The sequence below is a fragment of the Aotus nancymaae genome, unplaced genomic scaffold, assembly GCF_030222135.1.
Source record: "Aotus nancymaae isolate 86718 unplaced genomic scaffold, 86718_ANA_hifiasm-v0.15.2.pri h1tg000072l, whole genome shotgun sequence".
NCBI classification, from domain to species: domain Eukaryota; kingdom Metazoa; phylum Chordata; class Mammalia; order Primates; family Aotidae; genus Aotus; species Aotus nancymaae.
In genome coordinates, this window is record NW_026988487.1 from 17,572,558 (window position 1) to 17,590,207 (window position 17,650).

The following is a 17,650-nucleotide window of genomic DNA, read 5'->3' on the forward strand; positions in this document are numbered from 1 at the left end:
TATGGAATATAAACTATTAAAATGAGTGGCCAGGCATTCAAAGAGGGCAGTCTGGGAACACAGATCAAGGGCCGTGGGCATTCAGGGTTGTGGGGGAGGAGCAGGGGCCTCACCGCAGGAGCAGCAGAAGGTGTGAGCAGCAGCTCTGCTGGGCAGAGACTGCCAGGCGCTGAGACCTTTGGGAGGTGGCCCCATCCTTTGCTTCCTTCGCCTCTTGTCATGAGGCCTCACCTTCCCTGGCCCCTCACGTGTACTGCCTCACAGTGACAGCAACGTGCAGCCACCAACTGATAGCCTGCTTATCGGTATGAGTCTCCCCATGGCTCTAAGTGTGAGTTAAAAAGAATATATACAAACTACAACTGAGAAGCCGGTCGAATGTTCAGTTAAATCCAGTAACAGTGCTTCTTTAATTAAGCAGATATTAAAGAAGAACAAGAAGCAGATGGCACTGATTTCTGGCTTTCAACCACAGAAAGAGAACAGGAAAAATAAGAAATTTAAATGCTTGCAATTGGAGTTATACTGAGGTTTCCAGCATCCAGACAGGCAAATGCCTGGACAGCTGCTTAGGGCAGATGGGTCCTTTGACAGCTTAATACTGCAGAGTTTCTGGTGACTTCATAGTTAGGGCAGCCAACGTTAAGACCATCTGTTTAGTAGTGGGCAGAAAAGCTCAGGACCAGCAGGTAGCTGCTGCTGAGAATGAAACGTAAACCAAAAGTCAGCCACAGTCATAACCTCTGTAAACCACTGGCACTGCAACCACAGAAAAAGAAAGCTCACCTTAGGCACGTGTGATATATACAAGACCATACAGAAGATAATATTCCAAGAGGCTATACTTGGAATTGTTTAAAGATATTGAAATGCTGTGAGAGATTGTTCACTTGGACAGTTCTTCTGTTCTTTTCTACTTTTCTAAGCATGAAAGGAAAATAATAATGAATTCAGAGCCACCTATGCTTAAAAACTAGCTGCCATTTATTATTAAAATGAAAAAATTTTAGATCAGTAACACATATATTGGTCACAGAAGGTTTACCGTGAAAAACAAATAAATCTTCCTCCTATCTCTTTCTTCCTGTACTGAAGTGTCTTAGTTCTCTCAAACACATACATTTCCTAAATATCTTTCCAGATATAGTCTATATTATACATAATCATATGTGTGTATACATATCTGTCTGTACCTATATCTATACATTGTTTGGTAGGGGAAAATGACAAAGTACAGATGGTATGTGTAGCATATCACTATTTTTGTAAAAAAAAAGCTGTAAGGAGATATCTATATGTCTATCTATATGGATAGAGCTATATCTACTTATAGTTATCTAGTAATAGATATGGATAACTTTTGGTTCAATTTCTTGCCAGGCGCCTCTAATCCCAGCACTTTGGGAGGCCAAGGTGGGTGGATCACCTAAGGTCAGGAGTTTGAGACCAGCCTGGCGAAAATGGTGAAACCTCGTCTCTACTAAAAATACAAAAATTAGCTGGGCGTAGTGGTGGGTGCCTGTAGTCCCAGCTACTTGGGAGGCTGAAGCAGGAGAATTGCTTGAACTCAGGAGGCGGAGGTTGCAGTGAGTCGAGATGGTACCACTGCACTCCAGCCTGGGTGACAGAGCAAGACTCTGTCTCAAAATTTAAAAAAAAAGATATCTCTTGTTTCAACTTCTTTACACAAATGGTGGTACAGTACACACCACTCTGTACTTTGCCCTTATTTCCTACTTATTTGGAAATGGTTTTATATCAATATATGGAATCCTATTATTCTTGTATTGGTTACATTTAAAATGAACAAAAGCATATTAATGACTCTAAGAAGTACTGCAGTAAAGAAACCTGTTAGGGCCAGGCATGGTGGCTCATGCTTGTAATCCCAGCATTTTCAGGGGGCCGGGGCGGGTAGATTGCTTGAGACCAGCCTGGCCAACATGGCCAAATCCCATCTCTACTAAAAACACCAAAATTAGCTGAGTGTGGTGGGACACGCCTGTAATTCCAGCTACTCAAGAGGCTGAGGCACGAGAATTGCTTGAACCCACGAGACAGAGGTTGCAGTGGGCCGAGACTGCACCACTGTACTCCAGCCTGGGTAACACAGCAAGACACTGTTTCAAAAAAGAAATAAAAGAAACGCATTTGACTTCATTAGCATATCCTAAATGTATTTGACTTTGGGTGTCCCCACCCCATGGTGGAATTTTTGATTTGTGGAATACAGCCTGGACTTGCTGGTATCAGGTGTTTTTGGATAGTGTCTGTTCTGACTGGTCTGTGCTTGAGCCATACTGGTTGTTATATATTCTTTATGTCACCTTTTGGAATGTACAGTTATAACCTGGAGACATTTTGGCTTCAGTTGCAGACCACTGCAATAAAGTGAATGTCACAATAAAGCAAGTCACACAATTTTTTTTGGTTTGCCAGGGCACATAAAAGTTATGTTTACATTACACTGTAGTCTATTAAGTGTGCAATAGCATCATGTCTAAATACTGTATATACTTGAATTAAAAATAATAATGAAAGTGTGAATTAAAAAGAACATAAGCAAACTGCAACAGAGAAGTCGATCAAATGTTCAGTTAAATCCACTGAGAATGCTCCTTTAATTAAGCAGATATTAAAGAAGAATAAAAAATGCTAAAAATGCTAATGATTATCTGAGTCTTCAGTGAGTTGTAACCTTTTTTGCTGTTGGATGGTCTTGTCTTGATGTTGATGGCTGCTCACTGATCAGGGTGGTGGCTGTTGATGGCTGGGGTGGCTGTGGCAATTTCTTTAAATAAGATAACCATGAAGTTTGCCACATTGATTGACTCTTGCTTTCATGAAAGATTTCTCTATAGCATGTGAGGATGCTTGAGAGCATTTTACCCATAATAGGATGTCTTTCAAAATTGGAGTCAATCCTCTCAAATCCTGTCACTGCTTTGTCAATGAAGTTTATATAATAATTTAGATGCTTTGTTATCATTTCAACGTTAACAGCATCTTCATCAGGTGTAGATTCCATCTTAAGAAACCACTTTCTTTGCTCTTCCATAGAAGCTACTCCTCATCCATTCAAGTTTTATCATGAGATTATAGCTATTTAGTCACATCTTTAGGCTCTACTTCCAATTCAAGTTCTCTTGCTATTTCTACCACATCTGCAATAACTTCTTCCAATGAAGTCTTGAACTCCTCAAAGTCATCCATGAGAGTTGGAATCAACTTTTTCCAAACTTCTGTTAGTGTTGCTATTTTGACCTCCTCCCATGAATCACAAATGTTCTTAGTGGCATCTAGAATGGTGAATCCTTTCCAGGAGGTTTTCAATTTACTTTGCCCGGATCCATCAGAGGAATCACTATTTATGGCAGCTACGGCCTCATGAAATGTTTTTTTCTTTTTCTTTTTGTTTATTTGAGACAGAATCTTGCTCTGTTGACCAATGTGGAATGCAGTGGTGCAATCTTGGCTCACTGCAATCTCTGCCTCCTGGGTTCAAGCGATTCTCCTATCTCAGCCTCCCAAGTAGCTGGGATCATGGATGCGCACCACCACACTGGGCTAATTTTTGTATTTTTAGTAGAGATGGGGTTTCAACATGTTGGCCAGGCTGGTTTTGAACTCCTGAACTCAGGTGATCAGCCTGCCTCAGCCTACCAAGGTGCTGGGATTACAGGCATGAGCCACTGTGCCTGGCCATTAAATGTATTTCTTAAACAACTGGCTTAAAAGTTGAAATTATTCTTTTATCCACGGGCTGCACAATAGATGTTGTGTTTGCAGGCATGGGAACAACATTAATCACCTTGTACATTTCCATCAGTGCTCTTGGATAACTAGATGCATTGTCAGTGAGTGGTGATGTTTTGAAAGAAATCTTTTTTTTTTTTTTTTTCCTGAGCAGCAGGTCTCAACAGTGGGCTTAAACTATTTAGCAAACTATGCTATAAACAGATGTGCTGTCATGCAGGCCTTGTGTTTCATTTATAGAGCACAGGCAGAGTAGATTTTGTGTAATTTTAAGAGCCCTGGGATTTTTGGAACAGTCAGTGAGCACTGGCTTCAACTTAAAGTCACTAGCTGCATTAGCTCCTAACAAAAGATCAGCCTGTCCTTTGAAGCTAGGCATTGACCTTCTCCTCTCTAGCTATGAAAGTCCTAGATGGCATCTTCTTCCAGTGTAAGACTATTTTGTCCACATTGAAAATCTGTTGTTTAGCGTAGTTACCTTAATCAATTATCTTAGCTGGATCTTCTGAATAACTTGCCACAGCTTCTCCATCATCACTTGCTGCTTCACCTTGCACTTTTACGTTATGGAGATGCCTTCTTTTCTTAATCCTCATAAACCAACCTCTGCTAGCTTCCAACTTTACTTCTGCAGCTTCCTCACCCCTCTCAGCCTTCAAAGAACTGAAGAGAGTTTAGGGCTTTGCTCTGCATTAGGCTTTGGTTTAAGGGAATGTTTGGCTGGTTTGATCTTTTATCCAGACCACCCAAACTTTCTCCATATCAGCAATAAGACTGTTTCACTTTTTTTTTTTTATCATTAATGTATTCACTGGATTAGCACTTTTAATTTCCTAAGAACGTTTCCTTTGCATTCATAACTGGGCTGTTTAACTTAAGAGGCCCAGCTTTCGGCCTGTTCTCAGCTTTCAACCCTGCCTTGCTCACTAAACTTAATCATTTCTAGTTTTCTCTTTTTCTTTTCTTTCTTTCCTTTTTTTTTTGAGACAAGGTCTTGCTCTGTCATCCAGGTTAGAGTGCAGTGGCACAATCATGCTCACTGCAGCCTTGAATTCAGCCTCTTAAGTAGCTGGGACTACAGGTGTGCTCCACCACACTTGACTAATTTTCAAATTTTTTTGTAGAGATGGAGTCTCGCTATGTTGTGCAGACCACGGTCTGGAACTCCTGGCCTCAAGCAATCCTCCTGCTTTAACCTCACAAAGTACTGGGATTAAAGTCATGAGCCATCATACCTGGCCCATTTCTAGGTTTTAATTTAAATTGAGAGATGTGCAACTCTCCCATTCACTTGAACATTTAGAAGCCATTGTAGGGTTATTAACTGACCTAATTTCAATCTTGTTATATCGCGGGGAATAAGAGAGCCCAAAAGAGGAAGAGAGATGACGGGGGAATAGATGGTCAATAGAACAGTCAGAATGCACACAACGTGGATCAATTAAGTCTGTTGTCTTACATGGGTGCAGTTTGTGGTGCCCTGAAATGATTACAATAATAACGAAGATCACTGATCAAAGACCACCATAGCAGATAATAACAACATAAAGTTTTGAAATATTATGAGAATTATCAAAATGTGACACAGAGACACAAAGTTAATATATGCTGTTGGAAAAATGGCGCTAATAAACTTGTTCAATGCAGGGTTGTCAGAAACCTTCAATTTGTAAAAACCACAATATCTGTGAAGTATAATAAGGCAAAGAACAAGAAGATAAGGTATGCCTGTACTTTATTAAAGATTGCCTTCAAATGTTTTAGCAAACATAAAATTTGTGGGTGTGTACTTGGGGAGGCAGAAATAACGGGTCCAGTTTGAATAAAGACTGCAGGAAGTGAAAGAGAGACTAATTTATACTTAGTTGGATTTGTTTCACGATTCATGTGAAAGAAATGCCAGGAAAGGTCTGGCTTCAGCTCATGGTGATGAGGAAAAATTTATTCAAGGAAAAGCTTTGTCTTTTTGTGTTTTCTTTTTAAATCATGAAACATTTCAAACATCAGTGTATTTTTTATCTAGAAGTTTGATTTGGGTCTTTTTCTTATACCTTCCAGATCTCTAGTTAATTTATAAACATCTGAAATCTAGTTATAATGATTTACAATGTCTGTATCTGCTAATTCTAGTATTTTTGGCTGTTCTGGGTTGGTTCCAATGGGATGATTACCCCCTCATAATGGACTATATTTTCCTGCCTATTTCATGCCTTTAATCTTTGACTGGATGTCAGACATTGTGAATTTTACCTGTTGGGTATGGATATTTTTGTATTTTTATAAATATTCATGAACTTTGTTTTAGGATGTAACTAAGTTACTTGGAAGCAGCGTGATCCTTTTGGGTCTTGCTTTTCAGATTTATTAGGCGGCACCAGAGCAGATTTATTCTAGGCCAATTATTCCCCCCTACTGAGGCAAAACCCTTCTGAGTACTCTACCCAAATATCCTGTGAATGATAAAGTTCTCTAGTCTGCCATGTTAGATCAGAAACTACTCCCAGTTCTTTGTGAGGCTGGGCACTGTTCCCTCTGGTCCTCTTAGCCGGTTCTTTCCTCAGCCTTGGGAAGTTTTAAGCCCTTTCCTCCCAACTACTGACAAGAAAACATTTCAGAATGTACTTTAGGGAAATTATCTGGAAGATGAAGCATTGTTCTGAAGTTAATTCCCTGTCACCTTTGGATTTCCATAATTAACTCGGGGACAAATAAGATTATATGCCACAACATTATGCTTATAAAATCCAATGTGAATTTCAATGTCATGCCAATGATACGATACTTGACAATAAAGGAAAATAGCTAAAAAAAAAAAATCAAATTAACCTTTTCTCATAAAGTCAATAGTAAGTTGATGACTATAACTCTAATCAAAATTTCAAGCCTGAATTTTCTGGGGGCTGGGAGGAAAGATTTTCTCTCTCATTTTCACTTCACTCTTAATTCATAAGATAGGAACATCAAGAATTTTAAAAAAAGAAAGACCACCAAAAAAAATCCTAGCACCCTGACAGTCTTCTCTTTATTTACACTGATAAATTTTAAAGAAATTAAAAATTCTTACATACATTAAAGATAGAAGGTATATACTTAGAAATGTACCTCAGCATGCATATGCTAGCTAGGAAAAGAAAGCAAGTGATGAAATCTATGGCCAGATTCACATATTTCTGTCACTTGTAGAAGGCACTTAATAGATTAGAATTTGCTAGATAAGCACCCAGATAGAGATAAAATACTTCAATTTCCCAGCAAAAACTACTGCATTCATTAGTACTGGTATCTAAATTAAGAGTAACATATTAAAATTCCTTTAACTCTCCATACTTTGCTGTAACTAAATATTAGCAGGAAAATAAGCTGGTTTGAGTTATAGATATTTATTGCAGAGATGCTTTCTTTCTGTCTTTTCATTACATTCTAAACTTTTAAAATTTTTCTTAGCTTTATATTTATTTGGCAGATGGAAGGGAATTTTCAAAATCCTATGAGTTTATTATTATTTTTGGTAATAACTTTGATTCTTATTTCTTCCCCACATATGACCATTAAGTATTATTTTACTTATAGCATCTAAAATGATTTAATAATAGAAAATAAAGATCCCCTTTGATCTAGAATGCAAGGTTTAATAACATAAAATAAATGGTCTGTGCAGCCTACCTCTAAAATTATGCTCTATATATTAGCAAAAATGAACACAATAGAATTAAACACGTGGACATCTGATTCCAAATATGTGTTTGTTGAGAGAAAGAGAAGCCATGTCTAAACTGAAAAAAAAATACTAATAAGGAATACTTGATTAATTTTGGGAGCTCAGGAAATGTCTTTTAGGAAGGAAAGGGAACTACAATTGTTATCATTTCTCAGTCACTGCTTTTGATGAGTGGTCTTCTCCCACCATCAGGGTGGGCTGGGGGAGGTGAAGGTGGTATGCCACAAAGAGAGCACTTGACTTTGGAGTTTCATACCCACCCAAGTATCCCAAGACCCCTTATGGGAATAGAAATCCAATCTCTGAAACAACTCCAATAAATAACCAGACAAAATAACTCCCCTGCTTAAAATTATCCATTCACTGGTCCCCATCACCCTCAGGATCAGCTCTGTGTTTACATTTATTATATCATTGTTCACCCCCCTGCCCCAGGTATCATCAGGGCTCCATATGAAGTTCTCAGATTATGCCGTGTTCCATCATGACTCCATGTTTTTGCAGTGGTTACTACGTCTCTCAGGAATTCCTGCAGTCTTCATGCACTTGCATGCCATCCCAAATCTGCCTTCTAATTTGCTTATAGTCATAGTGGACACACAAACTGATTATACTTGGAGTAAATGAGAAGCTGTGATGAGAAGAATATAAAGTAATTTGTCTATCTTTTGGATTTAATTACATTTGGATCGGCAGTGGAAAAAAAAAATCAACCATTAGGGAAATCTCTCATTGTTGGTTCAGCTGGAGGATGGAAAAGTAGAAGATCATTCCTAATCTTGAAAGTAAGCTGGGATGCTAATTTTACCTTCTGTGAAACAGATGACTTAAGTCGTATGGAGAAAAGTAGCTCAATGCATTAAAATTGGTATAAAACAAGTTCAATGATAATTACGATGAAAGATTTCATATATTTAAAACCTGTCTTAGTTACAAAAATCAAACTTTACCTCTTGAAATGATTCACCAGCACACCAACAAGTTCTCCAATTCGACTCTCATGAGTTGGCTGTTTGCTGAAGAGGCAGACAATGAGGTCTTTGTTGTCTTTCGTATGGAACACTACAAGTTGGTCCTTTCCATTGGAGACACTCAGGCCAGTCAACTGCAAAGAGATAATGCATGGAAAACTATTAGGCTCATTCTCAAAAGAATTAATTAAAAAATACATTTTGGAGCTGGGCACAGTGGCATGTGTGTGTAGTCCCAGTGACTTGGGAGGCTGAAACAGGAGGATCATTTGAGCCCTGGAGTTTGAATCCAGCCTGGACAACACAGTGAGACACCATCTCTAAAAACAACAAAAAAGCCATACATTTTTTAATGGTTTTGCTCAGTAACTCTGCTCACTTTAATCTTTATCAGTTTCATGGAACAAGTAGATGGAAGGAAATAATAAAGGGCAGAAATGAATAAAATTGGAAATAGAAAAACAATAAATAAAAATTAATGAAACAGAGATAGTTCTTTCAGAAGATCAATAAAACTGAAAAACCTCTAGCCCAAAACAAAAAAAGAAAGAAGACCTTAATACCACTATCAGGAATGGAAGAGGGGCCATCTCTACAGACCACACAGACATTAAAAAGATAATATTAAAATATTTGGACCAACTCTGTACAAAAACTTATTCAACAACTTGATTAAAACCAAATAAATCCTTGAGGACCACAAAATACTAAAACTCTCTAAGAATAAATAACTTGAATAATTCTGCATCTGTTGAAGAAATTAAATTTATAGTTAAAGACATTTTGAAAAAGAAAACTCTAGTCCCAGATGAATTCACTACTGAGTTCCACCAAACATTTAAAGAAGAAATAACATGAATTCACCATATTTCTTCTAGAAATAGAAGAGAAGGGAACACTTCCTAACTCATTTTGAAGTTGGCATTATTCTGACATTAAAAATAAACACCACAGAACAAGAAAACTACAAACTGATACTCTTGATCAACATGGATGTTGAAACAAAATAATAGCAAATTAAATCCAACAATATATAAAAATGATAATACAACATGACCAAGTGGAGTTTATCTAAGAAATGCAAGGCTAGTTCAGTATTCAAAAACCAATCAAAGTAATGACAGAACAAAATGACAGGATAGTGACACAGAAAAATTATTTGACAAAATTCAACATCCATCCATGATAAAAATTTCTCAGCAAACCAGGATTATAAGCAAACTTAACCAAATAAAATGGCATGCATATACAAAATGCCACAGCTAACATCATACTTAGTGAAGAAGGACTGAATGTTTTCCCCGAAGATTGGGAGCAATGCAAGGATTTCCACTGTCACTGCTGCTATGCAACATCGTACCGGAAGCCCTAGCCAGTGCAGCAAGGCAGGCTAAAGAAATTAAAAAGCATCAGGTGTGGTGGCTCATGCCTGTAATTCCAACACTTTGTGAGGCTGAGGTGGGTGTATTATTTGAGGTCAAGAGTTCAAGACCAGCCTGATCAATATGGTGAAACCCTTTCTCTACTAAAAACACAAAAATTAGCTGGACGTGGTGACAGGTGCCTGTAATCCCAGCTACTTGGGAGGCTGAGGCAGAAGAATAGCTTGAACCTCGGAGGCGGAGTTGCAGTGAGCCAAGATGGCACCACGGCACTCCAGCCTGGGTGACAGAGCAACACTCCGTCTCAAAGAAAAAAAAAAGAAATTAAAAAGCATACAGATTGAAAAGGAAGAAATAAATGTCTCTGTTTTCAGATTACATGATCGCCTACATAGGAAATGCCAAGGGATCCACAAAATAGCTCCCAGAACTGGTAAATGCATTTAGTAAGGTCAAAGGATACAAGGCTGATAAACGAAAATATTTCTATATTAGCAATGAACAATTTGAAACAAAAATTTAAAAACAAAACCATCTATAACAACTCCAAAAACAAAACTACTTAGATATAAATCTAACAAAACATCTATCTGTAGGACCTACATGTTGAAAACTAAAAAATATTGAACAAGTCAAATTAAAATGCTGATGAAAGGAATAAAAGAAAACCTAGGCTGGATGCGGTGGCTGACGCCTGTAATCCCAACACTTTGGGCAGATCATGATGTCAAGAGATTGAGATCATTCTGGCCAACATGGTGAAACCCTGTCTCTACCAAAAACACAAAAATTAGCTGGGCGTGGTGGTGCATGCCCATAGTCCCAGCTACTTGGGAGGCTGAAGCAGGAGAATTGCTCGAACCTGAGAGGTGGAAGTTGCAGTGAGCCGAGATTGTGCCACTGCACTCCAGCCTGGTTATAGAGTGAGACTTCACCTCAAAAAAAAAAAAAAAGAAAGAAAAAAGAAAAGAAAACCTAAATAAATGAAGAGAAATAATATCCTCATGGACTAGAAAACACAATATTCTTAAGATACCATTTTTTCCCTATTGATATATAGATTAAATGAAATCCTAACCAAAATCCCAGCAAGATTTTTTGTAGATATCAACAAGCAGATTCTAATGTATGTATAGAAAGGCAAAAGAACTAGAATAGCCATAAGAGTTTTGTAAATGAAGAATAAAGTTGGAGGGCTCACAGTAGCTGATTTTAATACTTAGTATAAAGCTACATTAATCAAGACAATAAAGGAAAAGAAATCATAGATCAGAAACAGACTCACGTGAATATGGTCAATAAATTTTTCACATGGGTGCAAAGGCAATTCAATGACTAAAGGATAATGTGGGCATCTGGATAACTTGGAACATTTGGACATCCCCATGCAAATGGAAATAAAAGTCTACCTAAGTCTCACATCTTGTAAACAATTCAAAGTGGAATACAGATCTAAATGCAAAATGTAAAACTGGAAAACTCTTAGGAGAAAACATAGAAGAAAATCTTTGTGATCTCGGGTTGGCAAAGATTTCTTAGAAATGATACCAAAAGCACAATCCATAAAGCAAAAAATTGATAAACTAACTTCATCAAATTTAAAGCTTTTGCTCTGAGGAAGACCCTGGTGGGAGAGTGAAAAGACTAGCCACAGACTGGCAGAAAATATTTGGAAAGATATATCTGATAAAGGACTTGTATTTAGAATACATAAAGAGCTCTTAAAACTTAAGACCCAGTAAACATCTCAATTAAAAATAATGGGTAATAGCACTGAAATCTTCTTCGACGTGATAAGGAAAAAAAAATGTGTAAAAGATTTGAAATTGCTTCAGCAAAGAAAGCATAGGGGTGGTGAATAAGCACATGAAAGGGTGCTCAACATCAGTAGCCATTAGGGAAATGCAAATTAAAACTGCAATGGGAAACACAGCAAACCCACCAGAATGGCTAAAATAACAAAACAGATGCAACAACAAAAAAGTGGTAATACTAAATGCTGGTGAGGACACAGAACAACGGTACTCACCTGCACTATTGGTGAAAATGTAAAATGGTACGGCCACTGTGGAAAGAGTGGTTAACTAAAAATATTAAATGGAGAATTACCATATGAGCCAGCAATCTCACTCCTAGGCAGGTATCCCAGAGAAATAAAAATTTAGCTTTGCATGAACATTTATACATGAATGTTTATAGCAAAAGCTGGAAACAACCCAAATATCCTTCAGTGTGTGCATGCATAAACAAACTGGTACATCTACATAATGGAATGCTACTCAGCAATGAACAAACTAATGAACAAATCACTGACATGCAACAATGTGGATAAATCTCACAGGCCTTACGGCTGAATGAAAGCAGCCAGTCTCAAAGGTTACGGCCTGTGTGACTCCATTTACATGATACTCTATAGAAGATAAAAGGATAATTAGGATTTCAACATGAATTTGGAAGGAAAAAAAAAAGAAAGAAGGAAAAAAAAAGAAGGAAGATACAAGGATAAGGATGGACACAGATCAGTAGTTGCCAGGGTTTGGGGTTATGAGGAGTCCGATACAAGGGAGTTTTTTGGGGTATGGAAATACTCCGTATCCTGATTGTAGCAGTGGTTAGGCAACTTTATGCACATACTAAGACTCAGAGACCTGTACACCACCACCTATGCAAGTAATTATATTCACTGCATATAAATTTAAAAAATTGAGCTCCCTGGCTGTTTTGATCTCCAGATACTCTACTTTGCTCAATAAAGCAGAAGCCAGAGTGATTTCCTCATTCTGTGGTCTGTTCTTCTATTGCATAAAATACTGAAGTGCCACCTCCTGGCTACCACAGGTGCTATCAGCCAGGCGGGCAGGCAGCCTGAACAAGGCAGCCACTGGGGGATGGCACAGTGCCAGGCAGCCTGGGGTAGGGACAGGTGTGCGGAAGATGCTGGGAATGTGATCCCTGTTCTTGGGGGGATTCACAATCCAGTTGGATCAGAGGAGGAGATAAGTATCAAATAACTGAAGAAAAACACCTTAACAGTTTACAGATTTGGAATGCCACTTAATTCCATGGCTATATTTTACAGATAGGAATTGAGACTGAAGGAGGTCAGCACGTCTGCAGGCCCGGGAACTAGAACTCAGCCCTGCAGGCTGACTGGGACTGACGTTCTTTCCATCTCACCAGGCTCTTCCAGTATCATGTATAAATGAATGTAAACTCTATAAGTAAGTATTCCCATGAATACTTTTTGATAAGAGGTGAGTTCTTGGGTTCATTTTAAAGAAAGCCAGGGTCAGTGCTTAATGGAGAGAAGGGAAAACATTAAAGAAATTGGAAATCAACCAATCAATGTGGCTCATGGGCTTTCTGAGTCTGTTGGTAAGAGAATATAGCAATCTCTCTGCAACTTAGATGTGCTGGATCCAGATGATTTTTATATGATTAAATTAAAAAATATCATTTTCATTTTTAAAAACATTTTATATCTATTATGCTTCACTCTCATTTGATTATTTTATATGTGAAATTCAAAATTGAATTTATGTAGCACTTCACAGGAGAGCTTGATTAAAGCCTAATGAAATGAGAATGGTAATAGCAGTAACTGCCAGCATATCCCAGGAGCATTAGCTGCAGGGGTTCAAGGAAAGGAGACAGATTCAGCAAAGAATGCTGAAACCACAGGGATAGAGGATCCCTTCCTAGATACTGCCTGGACCACAGGACAGGAGCCAATGACTGTTCTCAGCCACCACCCCCTCAGTGGGTGGGCTTCTCTCTCCCTTTCCCTCTCCCTCGCTGTCTGGGTGGCTTTATCTGCTGTGGGTGGGAATTCTTCATGTGTACGCCCAGGCCTAGTGGTGTGTCAGAGTCCCGGAAGAAATGAAGAAAAATAGCACTTAAGTTGCTCTGCAAGTCCCCATTGGTACCAAGGCTGGACAAACGCACTCAGAATGTCCCCTTTAGTTCTGGAAGAAAGGATGGTAAGTGGGGATTAGTGGACTAAGGATGACCTGGGTGTTAATCCCAATTCAGCCCTGTGATCTTGAGTGACTCATTTAATTTATTATGACATCTGTCTCCTTTTCTGCAAAATAAAGATAGTATCAGGTACCTTGTCTACCTTGCAGGGTTGTGGTAAGGATCAAATAGTAGCAACTCTGGAGTACAAAAAGTAAATAAGTGAAAAAACCCTGTCTTCAAAGGTCTTACACTCTAAGTGAAAATATATCTACAAAACTTTATCACTGAAAATATAATTTTAAAACCTTACAACACTATGCAAATGGAAGATATTGTGTGAAACACCTCAGCTGGGGAAGGGGTCACTACCTCATTGCCTTTGGGCAGCCATAACACACAGATGCATTTCTCTGAACAAAAGGGAAACTCCTTATCAAGGCTCCCCCTGCCCCCATTGCCTCCTTATTTCTCCTAATCTATGAGAGTTCTATGTTATGATAAAGCTAAGCCTTCTCCTTCTGTGGCCTTGAAGATTTGAACAGGACAAACAGAGTCTCTGACTGCAACCCATTTCAATTCTCCCAGCCTCTCCTTAACTAAGAAGGACCAAACAGTGAACACAACTAGATAGTAAAGAGATGGGCAGTTCTGGAAGAGGAGGCCAGTGTGAGAAGTCAGAGCAGATGTCCTCTCCTTTTCTGCAATGGAACGAGTGCAAGAGAGCAGAGCTCACTACACAAGAAAATCTCTAATCCATATTATCATTTACCAAATAAGCACAATACAGATCGGTATTAGAAAGAGAAATAATTCCAAAAGACAAATAAGATAAATTATAAACACAATGGAAGCAGTAACAGAATAGATACTGCAGAAAATTAAAGAATAATAGAAGAAAAAGTCCCAGTCTTTAGATAGAAAGGAACCATAGGTACCAGCCAAACTTAGAGGATCTTATGGATGTGTAGCCCAGATAAGTTTTATATCTGTAGAATAAAGGAAAACATCTTCAAGTATCTAGGCATATGAAAATAAGTTATTTATATAGGAAAATACAATTAAGGTTTATATCCTTTTTTAAAAAAGAAACTTGGCTGGGTGCGGTGGCTCATGCCTGTAATACCAACACTTTGGGAGGCTGAGATAGGAGGATCACTTGAGGCCAGGAGTTTGAGACCAGCCTGGCCAACACAGTGAAACCCTGTCTTTACTAAAAATACAAAAATTAGCTGAGCATGGTGACGGACTCCTGTAGTCCCAGCTAATCAGGAGGCTGGGGCAGGAGAATCGCTTGAACCCGGGAGGTAGAGGTTGCAGTGAGCCGAGACTGCCCCATTGCACTCCAGCCTGGGCATCAAAGCAAGACTCCGTCTCAAAAGCAAAAAGAAAACTCATATTAATTTTGTCATAATTCACAGGAGGAGACGAGTAAATCCATTTTATTCTTGATATCAATTAGGAAAGATCAGCTCAAATATTTAACAGTAATCATTATTAAAATTAAAATGGATGTATAAGGTTCTAATCATTAGTAAAAAGAGAATAAATAAAACTTGACCAATGCAGCAACAGAAAAAAGAATGAAATAGCATGGGGGCATAAAAAATAGAAAACATTTGAATAACATGATTGAATTTAAGAAAAGTGTTTTTGTCAGTTGCTGTAAGAAATGTGAAGAGGATTTAACTCCTTTATTGGATGATGAAGGATTATAGATTAAGTAAAACCAAAATTTAACTATACTGTTTATAAAATTAAGATAAAAGCAGAAGTTTATGAATGAGAACAACATACATAATAAATTAAAGAGCTGGTTCTTTGAACAGACCAAATCCATGGCAAAGTCTCACCAAGAAAAAAATAGGTAAAAACACAAACATTTAACTTTAGGAATGAGAAAGGGATTTAAGGAAGGGTGTGTTGACTTTTGAAATTATAAGAGGCCAGGAGCAGTGGCTCAAGCCTCTAATCCCAGCACTTTGGGAGGCTGAGGCAGGAGGATCACTTGAGGCCAGGAGTTCATGACCAGCCTGGGCATCCTGGCTAAAAACAAAAATTAGCCGGACATGGTGGTGTGTGTCTGTAGTCCCAGCTACTCAGGAGGCTGAGGCGGGAAGATTGTTTAGCCCAGGAGTTTGAGGTTACAGTGAGCTGATCACGCCACTGCACTCCAGTCTGGGTGACAGAGTGAGACCTGTCTCATTAAAAAAAAAAAGAAGAAGAAATTATAACAGAAAAAACATTTGTAATTGTAATTTCATATTAATGAAATGCATGATTTTTTTTTTTTTAAGATGGGGTCTAGCTGTCTCGCCCAGGCTGGAGTGCAGTGGCGCGATCTTGGCTCACTACAGCCTCTACCTCCCGGCCTCAGGCAATCCTCCCACCTCGCCTCCCAAGTCGCTGGGACCACAGGCGCATGTCACTATGCCCAGCTAGTTTTTGTATTTTTAGCAGAGACAGGGTTTTGTCATGTTGCCCAGGCTGTCATGAACTCCTGAGATCAAGTGATCCTCTTGCCTTGGCCTCCCAAAGTGCTGGGATTACAGGTATGAGCCACTGTAGCAGGCCTGAACTGCATGATTTTACAGAAAAATATAAATTACTAAAATTGACTTAAAGATAAAACAATTAATTTCTATTTATAACTAGCAAAAAGTTTTTTTTACATTATCAGAAAAACACTCTCCTAGTTCTTACTAGGCACAGATTATGTTACAGGCTCAGGTAATTCCTATCATACTTTTTTTTTTTTTTTTGAGGGAGTTTTGCTTTTATTGCCCAGGTTGGAGTGGCACTATCTCGGCTCACTGCAACCTCCACCTTCCGGGTTCAAGAGATTCTCTTGCCTCAGCCTCCTGAGTAGCTAGGATTACAAGGCATGCGCCACCATGCCTAGCTAATTTTGTATTTTTAGTATAGATGGGATTTCTCCATGTTGGTCAGGCTGGTCTCTAACTTCCAACCTCAGGTGATCTGCCTGCCTTGGTCTTCCAAACTACTGGGATTACAGGTGTGAGCCACCACACCCGGCCAATTCCTATCATATTTAAAATGCTCTACAATATGGAAAAATATAGAAATCATACTTACTCATTTTATTTATCCTGCTAGCAAAACCTGTTGAATATCTCTCTCTCTCTCTCTCACACACATACAAACACCCAGAGATCAATGTAACTTACGAATACAGATGCAAAAATTCAATCCAAAATAATTAACGAACTGGATTCAACAAGATAAGCACCATGACCATGAGAGTATATTCCATAAGTGTAAGGGTGGATCATTAGTAAGAAATACCTCAATATAACTCAGTTTATTAATAGGTCACATTTACATGTTATTGGTGTGCTTGGCCAACTAGAATGATCTTCTTGGGGTCAGGCTCGGTGGCTTTCACCTGTTTGAGTCAAGTATGAAGTTTTGTATTTGTATTGTTTTTATTTTATAGTACACCATGGTACATAAAACAACACCTCATTTTACAGTAAGATGGTAAATACTCAAATGTATTTATTGCCATTTTATCACTATAATAATCAGTTTTAATTTTTTTTTTCCTCTGGAGCATCTTTGCTTCAAACTTCCTCCCCATAGCAGCTGCTCCACAGTCTTCTCTCCTGGGAGATACTCTCCTCTTCTTTGGCTACTGCTCTCTACATACACCTGACTCCATTAATTTCGTATTCTTCCCACCTCCCTCCCCCATCCTCCGCCCCTGTCCAAAGTTATGCCTGACACAAAAAGAACTTTCATGAAATTGTAGTGGTCACTTTATTTGCTTGTATTTTGTCATAGACACTTAGCTTTTTGGATGTACTATTCAACTTCTGTTCTTTGATTAGACTGCAGAGATAATG

At 38.5% G+C, this 17,650-nt stretch overlaps 1 protein-coding gene across 2 annotated transcripts in view; it reads right to left on the reverse strand.

The window, feature by feature from the left end:
• The window catches only part of MYO1D (myosin ID), a 357,058-nt gene that overhangs the window by 99,839 nt on the left and 239,569 nt on the right, over nt 1-17,650 (reverse strand). Inside the window, exons 21-22 of one of the 2 annotated variants that reach the window (XM_012449253.3) lie at nt 8,425-8,579; nt 4,735-8,105 (exon numbers count right to left, since the gene is read on the reverse strand). In XM_012449253.3, coding sequence (XP_012304676.2) covers nt 7,994-8,105; nt 8,425-8,579 — 267 coding nt within the window. In that variant the 3' untranslated portion in view covers nt 4,735-7,993. Of the gene's footprint in view, nt 1-4,734; nt 8,106-8,424; nt 8,580-17,650 lie in introns of those variants that run through there. The other variant, XM_012449252.3, reaches the window with a different exon arrangement.